The sequence below is a fragment of the Ranitomeya imitator genome, chromosome 10, assembly GCF_032444005.1.
Source record: "Ranitomeya imitator isolate aRanImi1 chromosome 10, aRanImi1.pri, whole genome shotgun sequence".
In the NCBI taxonomy this organism is placed as follows: domain Eukaryota; kingdom Metazoa; phylum Chordata; class Amphibia; order Anura; family Dendrobatidae; genus Ranitomeya; species Ranitomeya imitator.
Genome location: NC_091291.1, coordinates 103,107,707 through 103,121,256, shown reverse-complemented (window position 1 = coordinate 103,121,256; position 13,550 = coordinate 103,107,707). Strand labels below are relative to the sequence as shown.

At 43.1% G+C, this 13,550-nt stretch overlaps 1 protein-coding gene across 8 annotated transcripts in view; it reads left to right on the top strand.

Moving 5' to 3' along the window:
- Positions 1-13,550, top strand: part of KCNAB2 (potassium voltage-gated channel subfamily A regulatory beta subunit 2) — a 254,260-nt gene that overhangs the window by 221,040 nt on the left and 19,670 nt on the right. For all 8 annotated transcript variants that reach the window (XM_069741823.1, XM_069741827.1, XM_069741828.1 and 5 more), the window contains 4 exons: positions 7,284-7,404; positions 8,265-8,359; positions 9,639-9,759; positions 9,983-10,071. In XM_069741823.1, the coding sequence (XP_069597924.1) occupies positions 7,284-7,404; positions 8,265-8,359; positions 9,639-9,759; positions 9,983-10,071 (426 nt within the window). The remainder of the gene's footprint in view (positions 1-7,283; positions 7,405-8,264; positions 8,360-9,638; positions 9,760-9,982; positions 10,072-13,550) is intronic.

The window sequence follows — 13,550 nt, the reverse complement described above, 5'->3', positions numbered from 1 at the left end:
TTAGGGTTAGGGGTGTGTTAGGGTTTCAGTTATAATTGGGGGCTTCTACTGTTTAGGCACATCAAGGGCTCTCCAAACGCGACATAGCGTCCGATCTCAATTCCAGCCAATTCTGCACTGAAAAAGTAAAACAGTGCTCCTTCCCTTCCGAGCTCTCCCATGCGCCCAAACAGGGGTTTACCCTAACATATTGGGTATCCGCGTACTCAGGACAAATTGGACAAGAACTTTTGGGTCCAATTTCTCTTGTTACACTTGGGAAAATAAAAATTTGGGGGGCTAAAAAATCATTTTTGTGGGAAAAAAATTATTTTTTATTTTCACGGCTCTGCGTTATAAACTGTAGTGAAATACTTGGGGGTTCAAAGTTCTCACAACACATCTAGATAAGTTCCTTGGGGGGTCTAGTTTCCAATATGGGGTCATGTGTGGGGGATTTCTGCTGTTTAGGTACATTAGGGGCTCTGCAAACGCAATGTGACGCCTGCAGACCTTTCCATCTAAAGGTACCTTCACACATAACGATATTGTTAACGATATCATTGCTATTTGTGACGTAGCAATGATATCGTTAATGAAATCGTTATGCGTGACAGCGACCAACGATCAGGCCCCTGCTGGGAGATCGTTGGTCGCTGAATAAAGTCCAGAACTTTATTTCGTCGCTGGACTCCTGCTGACATCGCTGGATCGGCGTGTGTGACACCGATCCAGCGATGTCTTCACTGGTAACCAGGGTAAACATCGGGTAACTAAGCGCAGGGCCGCGCTTAGTAACCCGATGTTTACCTTGGTTACCATGCTAAAAGTAAAAAAAAACAAACACTAGATACTTACCTACCGCTGTCTGTCCTCCAGCGCTGTGCTCTGCTCTCCTCCTGTACTGGCTGTGAGCCGGAAAGCAGAGCGGTGACGTCACCGCTCTGCTTTCCGGCTCACAGCCAGTACAGGAGGAGAGCAGAGAAGCAGAGCGCAGCGCTGGAGGACAGACAGCTGTAGGTAAGTATCTAGTGTTTGTTTGTTTTTTACTTTTAGCATGGTAACCAGGGTAAACATCGGGTTACTAAGCGCGGCCCTGCGCTTAGTTACCCGATGTTTACCCTGGTTACCGGGGACCTCGGGATAGTTGGTCGCTGGAGAGCTGTCTGTGTGACAGCTCTCCAGCGACCAAACAGCGACGCTGCAGCGATCCGGATCGTTGTCGGTATCGCTGCAGCGTCGCTTAATGTGAAGGGGCCTTAAGTCTGCATTCCAAATGGCGCTCCTTCCCTTCTGAGCTCTGCCATGCGCCCAAACAGTGGTTTCCCCCCACATATGGGGTATCGGCGTACTCAGGACAAATTGGACAACAACTTTTGAGGTCCAATTTCTCCTCTTACCCTTGGGAAAATACAAAACTGGGGGCTAAAAAATAAGTTTTGCGAATAAAATAAAATTATTTTCACAGCTCTGCGTTATAAACTGTAGTGACACACTTTGGGGTTCAAAGCTCTCACAACACATCTAAATAAGTTCCTTAGGTGGTCTACTTTCCAAAAGGGTGTCACTTGTGGGGGTTTTCAATGTTTAGGCACATCAGGGGCTCTCCAAACGCGACATGGCGTCCCATCTCAATTCCAGCCAATTTTGCATTGGTAAGTCAAACGGCGCTCCTTCCCTTCCGAGCTCTGCCATGCGCCCAAACAGTGGTTTACCCCCACATATGGGGTATCGGCGTACTCAGGACAAATTGTACAACAACTTTTGTGGTCCATTTTCTCCTGTTACCCTTGGTAAAATAAAACAAATTGGAGCTGAAGTAAATTTTTTGTGATAAGTTAAATGTTCATTTTTTTAAACATTCCAAAATTTCCTGTGAAACACCTGAAGGGTTAATAAACTTGAATGTGGTTTTGAGCACCTTGAGGGGTGTAGTTTTTAGAATGGTGTCACACTTGGTTATTTTCTATCATATAGACCCCTCAAAATGACTTCAAATGTGATGTGGTCCCTAAAAAAATGGTGTTGCAAAAATGAGAAATTGCTGGTCAACTTTTAACCCTTATAACTCCCTAAAAAAAAATATTTTGGTTCCAAAATTGTGCTGATGTAAAGTAGACATGTGGGAAATGTTACTTATTAATTATTTTGTGTGACATATCTCTGTGATTTAAAGGCCCCTTCACATTAAGCGATGCTGCAGCGATACCGACAACGATCCGGATCGCTGCAGCGTCGCTGTTTGGTCGCTGGAGAGCTGTCACACAGACAGCTCTCCAGCGACCAACTATGCCGGTAACCAGGGTAAACATCGGGTAACTAAGCGCAGGGCCGCGCTTAGTAACCCGATGTTTACCCTGGTTACCATCCTAAAAGTAAAAAAAAACAAACACTACATACTTACCTACAGCCGTCTGTCCTCCAGCGCTGTGCTCTGCACTCCTCCTGTACTGGCTGTGAGCACAGGGGCCGGAAAGCAGAGCGGTGACGTCACCGCTCTGCTTTCCGGCTGACCGACGCTCACAGCCAGAGCAGGAGGAGTGCAGAGCACAGCGCTGGAGGACAGACGGCTGTAGGTAAGTATGTACTGTTTGTTTTTTTTTTTACTTTTAGGATGGTAACCAGGGTAAACATCGGGTTACTAAGCGCGGCCCTGCGCTTAGTTACCCGATGTTTACCCTGGTTACCAGTGAAGACATCGCTGGATCGGTGTCACACGCCGATCCAGCGATGTCAGCAGGAGTCCAGCGACGAAATAAAGTTCTGGACTTTATTCAGCGACCAACGATCTCCCAGCAGGGGCCTGATCGTTGGTCGCTGTCACACATAACGATTTCATTAACGATATCGTTGCTACGTCACAAAAAGCAACGCTATCGTTAACAATATCGTTATGTGTGAAGGTACCTTAACTCCTATCTGACCTTGGACGGGATAGTACGTCCAAGGTCAGATCCCCTGCTTTGATGCAGGGCTCCGCGGTGAGCCCGCATCAAAGCCGGGACATGTCAGCTGTTTTGAACAGCTGACATGTGCCCGTAATAGGCGCGGGCAGAATCGCGATCTGCCCGCACCTATTAACTAGTTAAATGCCGCTGTCAAACGCAGACAGCGGCATTTAACTACCGCATCCGGCCGGGCGGCCGGAAATGACGTCATCGCCGACCCCCGTCACATCGGGGGTCGGCGATGCGTCTCCATTGTAACCATAGAGGTCCTTGAGACCTCTATGGTTACTGAACGCCGGTGGCTGTGAGCGCCCCCCTGTGGTCGGCGCTCACAGCACACCTGCATTTCTGCTACATAGCAGCGATCAGCAGATCGCTGCTATGTAGCAGAGCCGATCGAGTTGTGCCTGCTTCTAGCCTCCCATGGAGGCTATTGAAGCATGGCAAAAGTTGAAAAAAATGTTAAAAAAATAAAAAAAATATATTAGTTTAAATCACCCCCCTTTTGCCCCAATCAAAATAAATCAATAAAAAAAATATAAAATCTACACATATTTGGTATCGCCGCGCTCAGAATCGCCCGATCTATCAACTAAAAAAAAGCATTAACCTGATCGCTAAACGGCGTAGCGGGAAAAAAATTCAAAACGCCAGAATTACGTTTTTTTGGTCGCCGTGACATTGCATTAAAATGCAATAACGGGCGATCAAAAGAACGTATCTGCACCGAATTGCTATCATTAAAAACGTCATCTCGGCACGCAAAACATAAGTCCTCAACCGACCCCAGATCACGAAAAATGGAGACGCTACGGGTATCGGAAAATGGCGCAATTTTTTTTTTTTTTTTTTTTAGCAAAGTTTGGATTTTTTTTTCACCACTTAGATAAAAAATAACCTAGTCATGTTAGGTGTCTATGAACTCGTATTGACCTGGAGAATCATAATGGCAGGTGAGTTTTAGCATTTAGTGAACCTAGCAAAAAAGCCAAACAAAAAACAAGTGTGGGATTGCACTTTGTTTGCAATTTCACCGCACTTGGAATTTTTTTCCAGTTTTCTAGTACACGACATGCTAAAACCAATGATGTCGTTCAAAAGTACAACTCGTCCCGCAAAAAATAAGCCCTCACATGGCCAAATTGACGGAAAAATAAAAAAGTTATGGCTCTGGGAAGGAGGGGAGTGAAAAACGAACACGGAAAAAGGAAAAATCCCAAGGTCATGAAGGGGTTAAGGGCATAAAAATTCAAAGTTTGAAAATTGCGAAATTTCCCCCAAATTTCCGTTTTTTTCACAAATAAACGCAGGTAATATCAAAGAAAAATTTAACCACTGTCATGAAGTACAATATGTCACGAGAAAACAATGTCAGAATCACAAGGATCCGTTGAAGCGTTCCAGAGTTATAACCTCATAAAGGGACAGTGGTCAGAATTGTAAAAATTTGCCCGGTCATTAACATGCAAACCACCATTGGGGGTTAAGGGGTTAATGTATAACGGGCCCCATATAATTCTCCATACAGTATATGATGGGCCCCATGTAATGCTCCATACATAATAGACCCCATGTAATGCTTTATACATAATGGGCCTCATATAATTTTCCATACAGTATATGATAGACCCCATATATTGCTCCATAAATAATGGGCCCCATATATTACTCCATATATAATGCTCCATTTATAATGGGCCCCATATAATGCTCCATACATAATGGACCCCATATAATGCTCCATACAGCATATGATTGGCTCCACATAATGCTCCACTTCATGATGGGCCCCATATATATTGCTCCATGCAGTATATGATGGGCCCCATATATTGCTCGATGCATAATGGGCCCCATACAATGCTCCAAACGTTTAAAAAAATTAAATACCTCTCCTCGCTGGCCGCTGCTCTGCTCCTGACTCCTTAGTGTCGCTGTCTTTCGGCTCTCTGCACTGTGCCAGTTAAGAGCAGGGAGTTCACACTAGTCACGTCAGCACACCCTCTGACCTGAAATGTCTCGAGTCAGATGACGCAGAAGACGCTGCAGCCGAGGAACGGTAAGTATTGCAAGTAGCGGACTCTGAGCAAGTGGGGGGGTGTCCCACTCGTGGGAGCTGGCACCGCGCCTGTGTCCCCGATGGCGGGTGGGGTCCTCCCGCCTGCTCAGGGCCCTGGCACTTACCCAGGCCCTGGTCCCTGTGAAGAAGGGTCAGCTGTTACATCGTCTTTTGTACTTTGTGGATCCTGTATTATCAGCTGTATATAGAGGTCTCGCCTGTAGTTTTAATCCTGCCTCTGCTGAAAGGATGGGAAGTAAGACTCTAAAAAAAAAATCGGTCATTTTTCAAAGATGGCTTCCCTTTAAATCTGTATATCCTTGTAGAATATATGGAAAGTAATTGTCTTCTGAGATAGCCCATTCATTAGTTTATGCACTTGAGAGGTAATGTGAATAGTTTCTGGAAGAGAGGTGTAAAAATATTTGTGTTTTCTTAGAGTAGATGGTAATTGTGTTTAGATCTGTTTTCCTCAATCATCCATGATTTCAGATGAGAATCTTAGTCTCGTTGGCAGAATGGCTAATGAACTGCCTTCTTCATCCTGGGTGATTAAGCCATAGTAAAAGTCAAACGTACAAACATATTCATCTTTGATACACATTAGATACTGGTAAGTCACCAGCAAAAATCTAGTTTGTATGGGTACTTTAATCCCTTTGCAGATGTGAACCAAAAGTCTGTCACAATAAGTAAGCCCATGAAGCGTGGTTGGAGAACCCATGGCGGTGCCTCTTGCTGTGCTCTTCAGAACCTCCCATTTTGTTGCTTATGGTTTTCAATAGCCATTGCATCGAAGGGTCCTTGATTTTTTTTTATGAACTTGTTTTTTTGTCAAGGATTTTTCTTTAATCTAACTCTTTGGGGAAAGGTTCTACAGAAAAAAAGATTCTTTTTAGAATATGAAAGTTTTCTTTACCTGGTTATTTGTATATTTGGAATCTTTGCACTGGACGAAATATATATTTACTTTACTACTAAGGAACGGCAACATTTTTGGCTCTAATAGAGTTGAAAGTTGCTTAAATTGTTGAAACACGGAGTATTTTTTCTATTACTGTAGATCAAACTTTTATGGTTCACTGTTGCCAAGTTTTCGTTAAGAAAATATTATGGCGATGGCCAGATTTAGCAGAAATGCACAAAATGTGCACACATATAGAATGTCTATAATCAAGTTTCACTACACATTAAATATGTTTAATGTATACATATTTCCTGTCAAAACAAGAATTAAAAAAGAATGTTCTTAATACTAATTTACAAAAAAAAAAGACTGTGTGGAATGTCTCCTGGGCATGTGGCTGTGATGTTCAGACAGACATTAGAATGAAGATGGGGTTTTGGCTAAAAATAAAATGCTCACATTAGTCGTGACTGTAAACAAAACAGAGCGAGCCCCGTTGATGGTAAGCTGTGTGGACAGGATCTGATTGCAGCTGGAAGCTCGCTGAGGTATTACGGCTTAATTATTTTTTTGGAGCTGAACGAGCATTAATCCATACGACGGAGGAGGAAATCCGAAGATGCAATATGCACAGAGTATAATTCTGCATTCATGTAGTTCTCTAGCCATGTGCATGTTCGCTGTACATGTCCCCATTATTGTCTGTGCACCTTCTACACCTGTATTACACAGATCTCTGGGTTTTTAAAGCTGATGTGTCCTTATAACTACAAGGAGAAGGTCAAGCAATTACCCAGAGCTGGATTCCATCTTCTTCATCTATAAGATCATGTAATCCATGTTCTACTACAGTGCCACTTAGTGCTTGGTAAAAATGCTGTGTGTAACTATATCTGTTGTATTTTTGTTAGCATGAATCTGTCACCAGTTTTTTGCCGTAATCCGAGAGTAGTTTAATATAGAGGCAGACACCAATTGCAGCGATGTGTCACTTACTGGGCTGCTCTTTGCAGATTTGATTAAAATCAGTTTTCTCTGCTGCAGATCTAGCAGTTCTCTGAATGCTGAGCTCTGGGTATCCCCACCCACACCACCTATTAGCCGCTTACTGTGCACACTGTGCATAGGCAGAAAGCTGCCAACCTGTGGTGGGGCAGGTTATACAGAGCTGATGATTATGGAGAGCTACACTAGAGTGATCTTCTGCTGATGAAACTGATTTTTATCAAAACTACATCAAGTAGCCCAGTAAGTGACACATCTCTGGAATCGTGGTCTCTGTCTCTAAATTATGCTGCTCTCAGATTTGGTGACAGATTCCTTTAAGCCTTTTTTTATATTCCACCGACAATAGCTTTTCCTAATTTACATGCACGCTTCTCTCTTGTAGGAAGCTTACTCAGTAGCGCGGCAATTCAATTTGATTCCTCCAATATGTGAGCAAGCAGAGTATCACATGTTTCAGAGAGAAAAAGTTGAAGTTCAACTCCCAGAACTGTTTCATAAAATTGGTAAGTTACGGCTTCAAAAATAAAACTCCTGATATAAGAACTATCGCGGGGCTGCATGCAGTGCTTAATGGGGTATTCCAGTTTCTATGAAATGTATCTCAGTTTGCATATATCCTGCACACATGTAAAGAGTAGAGTTGAGCGAATATGTTCGGATTTGGTCGCCGAATATAAATTTGCCATATTGCTACCCTATTCGTGCCGAATTTGTTTGTTGAACGGTTCCGAACATTTTCGTTAATTTCTACTATCATTGACTGCATGATGTTCGGCAAATATTGCAAAAACATATCCAGTGGGAGATCCCCTCAACATCAAATCCCATCGACAGCCAATCCCGTGGAAAATTTATGGTTGGTAGATGTTCACAAAATTCAGAATGCAGTTTTGTCACTGTAGCCCGTAGAGATAAGCAAAGAAGGCATGAAAAATATAGTATCTACAGATAGTGTGTAGATCACCACCATGAGACACATTGGACCATCATTTATTGCGGCACATGTTTGTTTCAGGTCCCTGTTCGCATCTATGTAGCAATTTCCAGGATTTTAAAAAACATAGCTGCTTTTCTTCCAAAAATGTCCACCAGTTGGATGTGGTTAAGTGATGCCGCTTCATTCACTTTGCTGGTGCTTCACTGTGGTACCACACACACAGTATTGACAGGTGTATTTTTGATAGAAATTAGCCATTCTTTTTTTATCTATAAAAAAACCTTTATATGGGAATTGTAAATAATATATAACTTAGTAACTTGACTCATCTAAGCCCAAAATCTTAGATTGGTCTTCCCTCCATTGTTGATGTCAGGGAGATAAGTCTTCATTTATCATTCGGGGTTTTGTTCTCTAAACTTCTAGGTGTTGGCGCTATGACGTGGTCACCACTTGCTTGTGGAATAGTATCGGGAAAATATGATGGCGGCATTCCTCCTTATTCTAGAGCATCACTCAAGGTCAGTGTGGGAATTGCTGGTCTGTTGTATTCCACCAATAGTGAATTGCTCAAAACTAAGGGATTCCAGAGACTATTCAGAAAGTTGAGTGATCTTGCAGAACTTATAACAATGGCCATATTCCTTGGGCTTGTGCTTTCCAAAAATAAGATGATTAGACTTGAAAACCACAAGACAACAATTGAAGACAAAGTTGTAGCTGGTCTTCACCGAGGCAGAGGAGATAGTATGTTCCCTTAACCCTGTATCTAAATATCTTAACATCCCACCCTTGTTGATGATAGATCAGCCTCTAAGGCAAGTGCCCTTCCCTTCGTCAAAGCCTTGACTCAAGGTCTTATGTCCCATACATATTAGACTACTGTTGGCCTAGCCCACCGATATCTATGGATTTGGCCAACAGTGTATTGTGTATGGAGCCCCAGACAACTGATCGTCTGGGAGATGTCAGTGGAGCATATCTGATTTCGGACTGTGGATCACGTTTTTCTCCCGGAGAGAAGCCATCACCTAACATGTCTGTCCATGGCTTTCTCACTGAGTACGCGGGTGCGCTCAGGCAAATAAGCACTGCTGTCTGTGGGAGAGATGGCTGTCTCGCAAAAGCATCGGCCAACAACCGCCCACTGTGTATGTAATGTTTAAAGGGTTTGAACAAAATTCTCCATCTCTAAGGCTAGGTTCAGATTGCGTCAATGGGACCGCGCTAACGAACAGCGTTGCACGACGAAATTAACGCCGTGCAACGCGTCCGTTAGCGCGCCCACTGGCAGCAATGGGAACGCGCATCGCGAGCGCGTGCCATTTTCGGCACGCGCTAGCGATGTGCCGGTGTTTTGTGACGCGCCTCGGATGCTGCTTGCAGCGTCCGCGGCGCGCCCGAGGTCCGTTCCCCGCTCTCGCAGATCGGGGATCTGCGAGAGCGGGGACGTTAAACGCGACCCCGAAAAAGACATTGCGTTAGCGCAATCCGCTAGCGCTTAGCGCTAAACGGATTGCCCTAACGCAATCTGAACTTAGCCTAAAGGAAGTAGCAATGACAATAACTTCCCCATCCTAGTATTAAATTAAATCCGTAGAAATGAATAGACCTCCATGCAACAGGGGCCATTATTTACAGTTGGACTCTGGCTAACATGCCCATGAAGTCATCTAATCATAACTAATGGGGCAAATGGCCAGGGACTTTCTCCATATTAAAACACTAACCATAGGATTCCTGTTAATGAGTTACTTGTCTCTAAAAATAAAAATTAATGATTTCCTCTATTTTGTAAAGGGTTATCAGTGGTTAAAAGACAAGATCTTGAGTGAAGAAGGACGACGACAGCAAGCAAAACTGAAAGAGCTGCAGGCCATCGCAGAGCGTCTGGGCTGCACTCTTCCCCAGTTAGCCATCGGTTAGTACCTAATGTATGAGCACAGCTTCATAGATTGGGGGTATATGACTCGTCCTTGAACTTGACCTTCCAGGACATGTGTGGCCTGAAGCATCTGCCCTATGGTGTATTACGATTCGGGAGTAACTTAACATTTCTTGACTACGGACCCATTAGTGAGTCCTATTCAGCTATTTATATGTTTTCTAGTCAGACTTTAAGTCTCTCAAACAATTTTTTACAGCCTGGTGTCTGAGGAATGAAGGAGTCAGTTCAGTCTTGTTAGGGGCATCAAATGCTGACCAACTACTGGAGAATATTGGAGCAATACAGGTTCGTATATGTAATCGTAAATGTTCTGGGAGCTCACATCGGTCATCACATTACAGGGCTATTTGGGTTTAAAAAAGAAAAGCTAAGCTCCCCTAGAATTCACCCTTTCCCCCAAAAAATCCCCTTTTCAGTGGATTGAATTTGGTATTCTAACTTTGCTTCATTCACTTACATGAACTACTTTTATATTACCCCTATAATCTACTATATAATCATCTAATTCTGTCTGTCTGTAACAGAAATCCTGCGTCGCTGATTGGTCGCGGGCAGCTGGCGCGACCAATCAGCGACAGGCGCAGTTCTGTCAGTCACAGTGCCACGTACTTCACTCACGTTTCCTGAACAAGTTCTGTCAGTCACAGTGTGATGTAGTTCAGTCACGTTTACTGAACAAGTTCTGCCAGTCACAGTGTGACGTAGTTCACTCACTTTTACTGAACAAGTTCTGTCAGTCACAGTGCCATGTAGTTCACTCACGTTTACTGATCAAGTTCTGTCAGCCTTAGTGCCACGTAGTTCAGTCACTTTTACTGATCAAGTTCTGTCAGTCACAGTGCCACGCACAAATATATTAGTGTCGATCTACTTCTTTCGTCCGATGATTTATTTAAATACAGTTAGATATTCAAGTAATGGTTTATATATTTTGATGATCTGTTTAATAATTTCGTTCAGTTGTATTAAGTTCTATGAGCAATTAAAATTTAATGATGATGTATATATTTTACCCGGAAAATCCTGTGTATTCATTGCATTATTCTTAAATCTTCATAAATAAACTACATACATATTCTAGAATACCCGATGTGTTAGAATCTGGCCACCATCTAGTCATTATATAATAACATGGATGTAAGCCACTTGGAAGCTGTCATTATCAGTTATTTATGTTGTGTGGTAAAGCCAATGAGGCAGGCTTATGGAAATGATCGGTTACAAACAGTATCTTTCTACAGGGTTACCCACTGGGACACCAAAATGTACTTTAGTGGTTTATTCATTTTATACACATTTTTATGTTTGGTACCATTGTGATCCTCTTGATTTTTTTTCCAAATAGACAAAAAACAAAAAATGTCTTCATTTATGTAAAGAGTACTTAGTTTTTTATTTCATTAATCAATGGTACACATGAAAATAAGCAACTTTTTAATTTTATCGCAGAAATTGGTTTCTTTCTCCTTCTGGACTTATGTTTACTCTCAATTTATGGGTAAAATCTGTTTTCAGTTGAATCTGATTTTTCCATTACCGAGAGAGCTAAAGGCATACACATACATTCCAGGGAGGAGCTAGAGACAGACATTCTAGGGAAGGAGCTAGAGACACACATTCTAGGGAGGAGCTAGAGACACACATTCTAGGGAGGAGTTAGTGACACATTCTAGGGAGGAGTTAGTGACACATTCTAGGGAGGAGTTAGTGACACATTCTAGGGAGGAGTTAGTGACACATTCTAGGGAGGAGCCAGAGACACACATTCTAGGGAGGAGCTAGAGACACACATTCTAGTGAGGAGCTAGAGACACGCAGACATTCTAGGGAGGAGCTAGAGACACACATTCTAGGGAGGAGCCAGAGACACACATTCTAGGGAGGAGCCAGAGACACACAATCTAGGGAGGAGCCAGAGACACACATTCTAGGGAGGAGCTAGAGACACACATTCTAGTGAGGAGCTAGAGACACGCAGACATTCTAGGGAGGAGCTAGAGACACACATTCTAGGGAGGAGCCAGAGACACACATTCTAGGGAGGAGCCAGAGACACACAATCTAGGGAGGAGCCAGAGACACACAATCTAGGGAGGAGCCAGAGACACACATTCTAGTGAGGAGCTAGAGACAGACACAGACATTCTAGTGAGGAGCTAGAGACACACAGACATTCTAGGGAGGAGCTAGAGACACACATTCTAGGGAGGAGCCAGAGACACACATTCTAGGGAGGAGCCAGAGACACACATTCTAGGGAGGAGCCAGAGACACATTCTAGGGAGGAACTAGTCACACTCATTCTAGGGAGGAGCTAGAGACACATTCTAGGGAGGAGCTAGTGTCACACATTCTAGGGAGAAGTTAGTGACACACATTCTAGGGAGGAGTTAGTGACACACATTCTAGGGAGGAGTTAGTGACACACATTCTAGGGAGGAGTTAGTGACACACATTCTAGGGAGGAGTTAGTGACACACATTCTAGGGAGGAGCTAGAGACACATTCTAGGGAGGAGTTAGTGACACACATTCTAGGGAGGAGCTAGTGTCACATTCTAGGGAGGAGTTAGTGACACACATTCTAGGTAGGAGTTAGTGACACACATTCTAGGGAGGAGTTAGTGACACACATTCTAGGGAGGAGCCAGAGACACACATTTTAGGGAGGAGCCAGAGACATACATTCTAGGGAGGAGTTAGTGACACACATTCTAGGGAGGAGCTAGAGACACATTCTAGGGAGGAGTTAGTGACACATTCTAGGGAGGAGCTAGATACTGTTGGAGAAATAGCGCAAAATAGGGTGTTATCCGAGATTCAAATGGTTAGACACAATAGGATTGCACTCCCCAGATAAAGCCAGTTTATGGCTTATGATAATATTCGCTCCAGCAGATCCACTGGTCCAATGATGACCAACCAAAGTAAAAAAAAAAAAAAAAAATGGATAGACGTGGATTTACTCTGCGCTGCTGAATAAATGAAAGTCCAGACGTATGTCATATAGGAAACAAAAAAGAAAAAATTGAGTCCGCACCAACAGCACCCTAGATCATCAGCACTTACTGGTCACAGCTGACTTTGCGTTATATTGCCAATAGCGGAATTCAGGTGCTCATTCAAGTGAAGAGTGAGTCCAAACAAATATATTGGTATAGAAGAAGAGGAGTACTCACCCTCTGCAAACTTTTTCAGTCTTTATTCTGGCATCATATAAATACCAGGAAGCGTGGCAGCGCGAAACGGCCGTCTTTTGGATCCACTGTTCTCCCTATATGTTCCTGCTATTTATATGATGCCAGAATAAAGACTGAAAAAGTTTGCAGAGGGTGAGTGCTCTTCTTCTTCTATACCAATATATATGTATGTCAGAGGTTTTGCCTTTATTCAACGCGTTTCAAAATTCAGTCTCCTTCATCAGGATATTACCACAGATATACCTATATAAGGTATGTACTTTAGTGGTTTCCTGATGGAGTCATAGTACTCCGAAACGCATTGAATAAAGCCACTTTTTCATCTGAATATCCATTTGGACTTCTATCTTTCAAGCAGCGTGGAGTTAATCCACCTTTTTATCCCATTTATTTTCTTACTCTGGCTAGTCACAAGGAGACTGGTGGATCTGCAGCAGCTAATATTTCTATAAGTCTGTGTTTGGGCTCTATCTGGTGAGTAAAATCTGATTAGAGGTATCTCTTAATACCCAGATAAGACCCTATTGCGCTTTTACTTTCATTCCAGCTTTTTATTGAAGGAGAT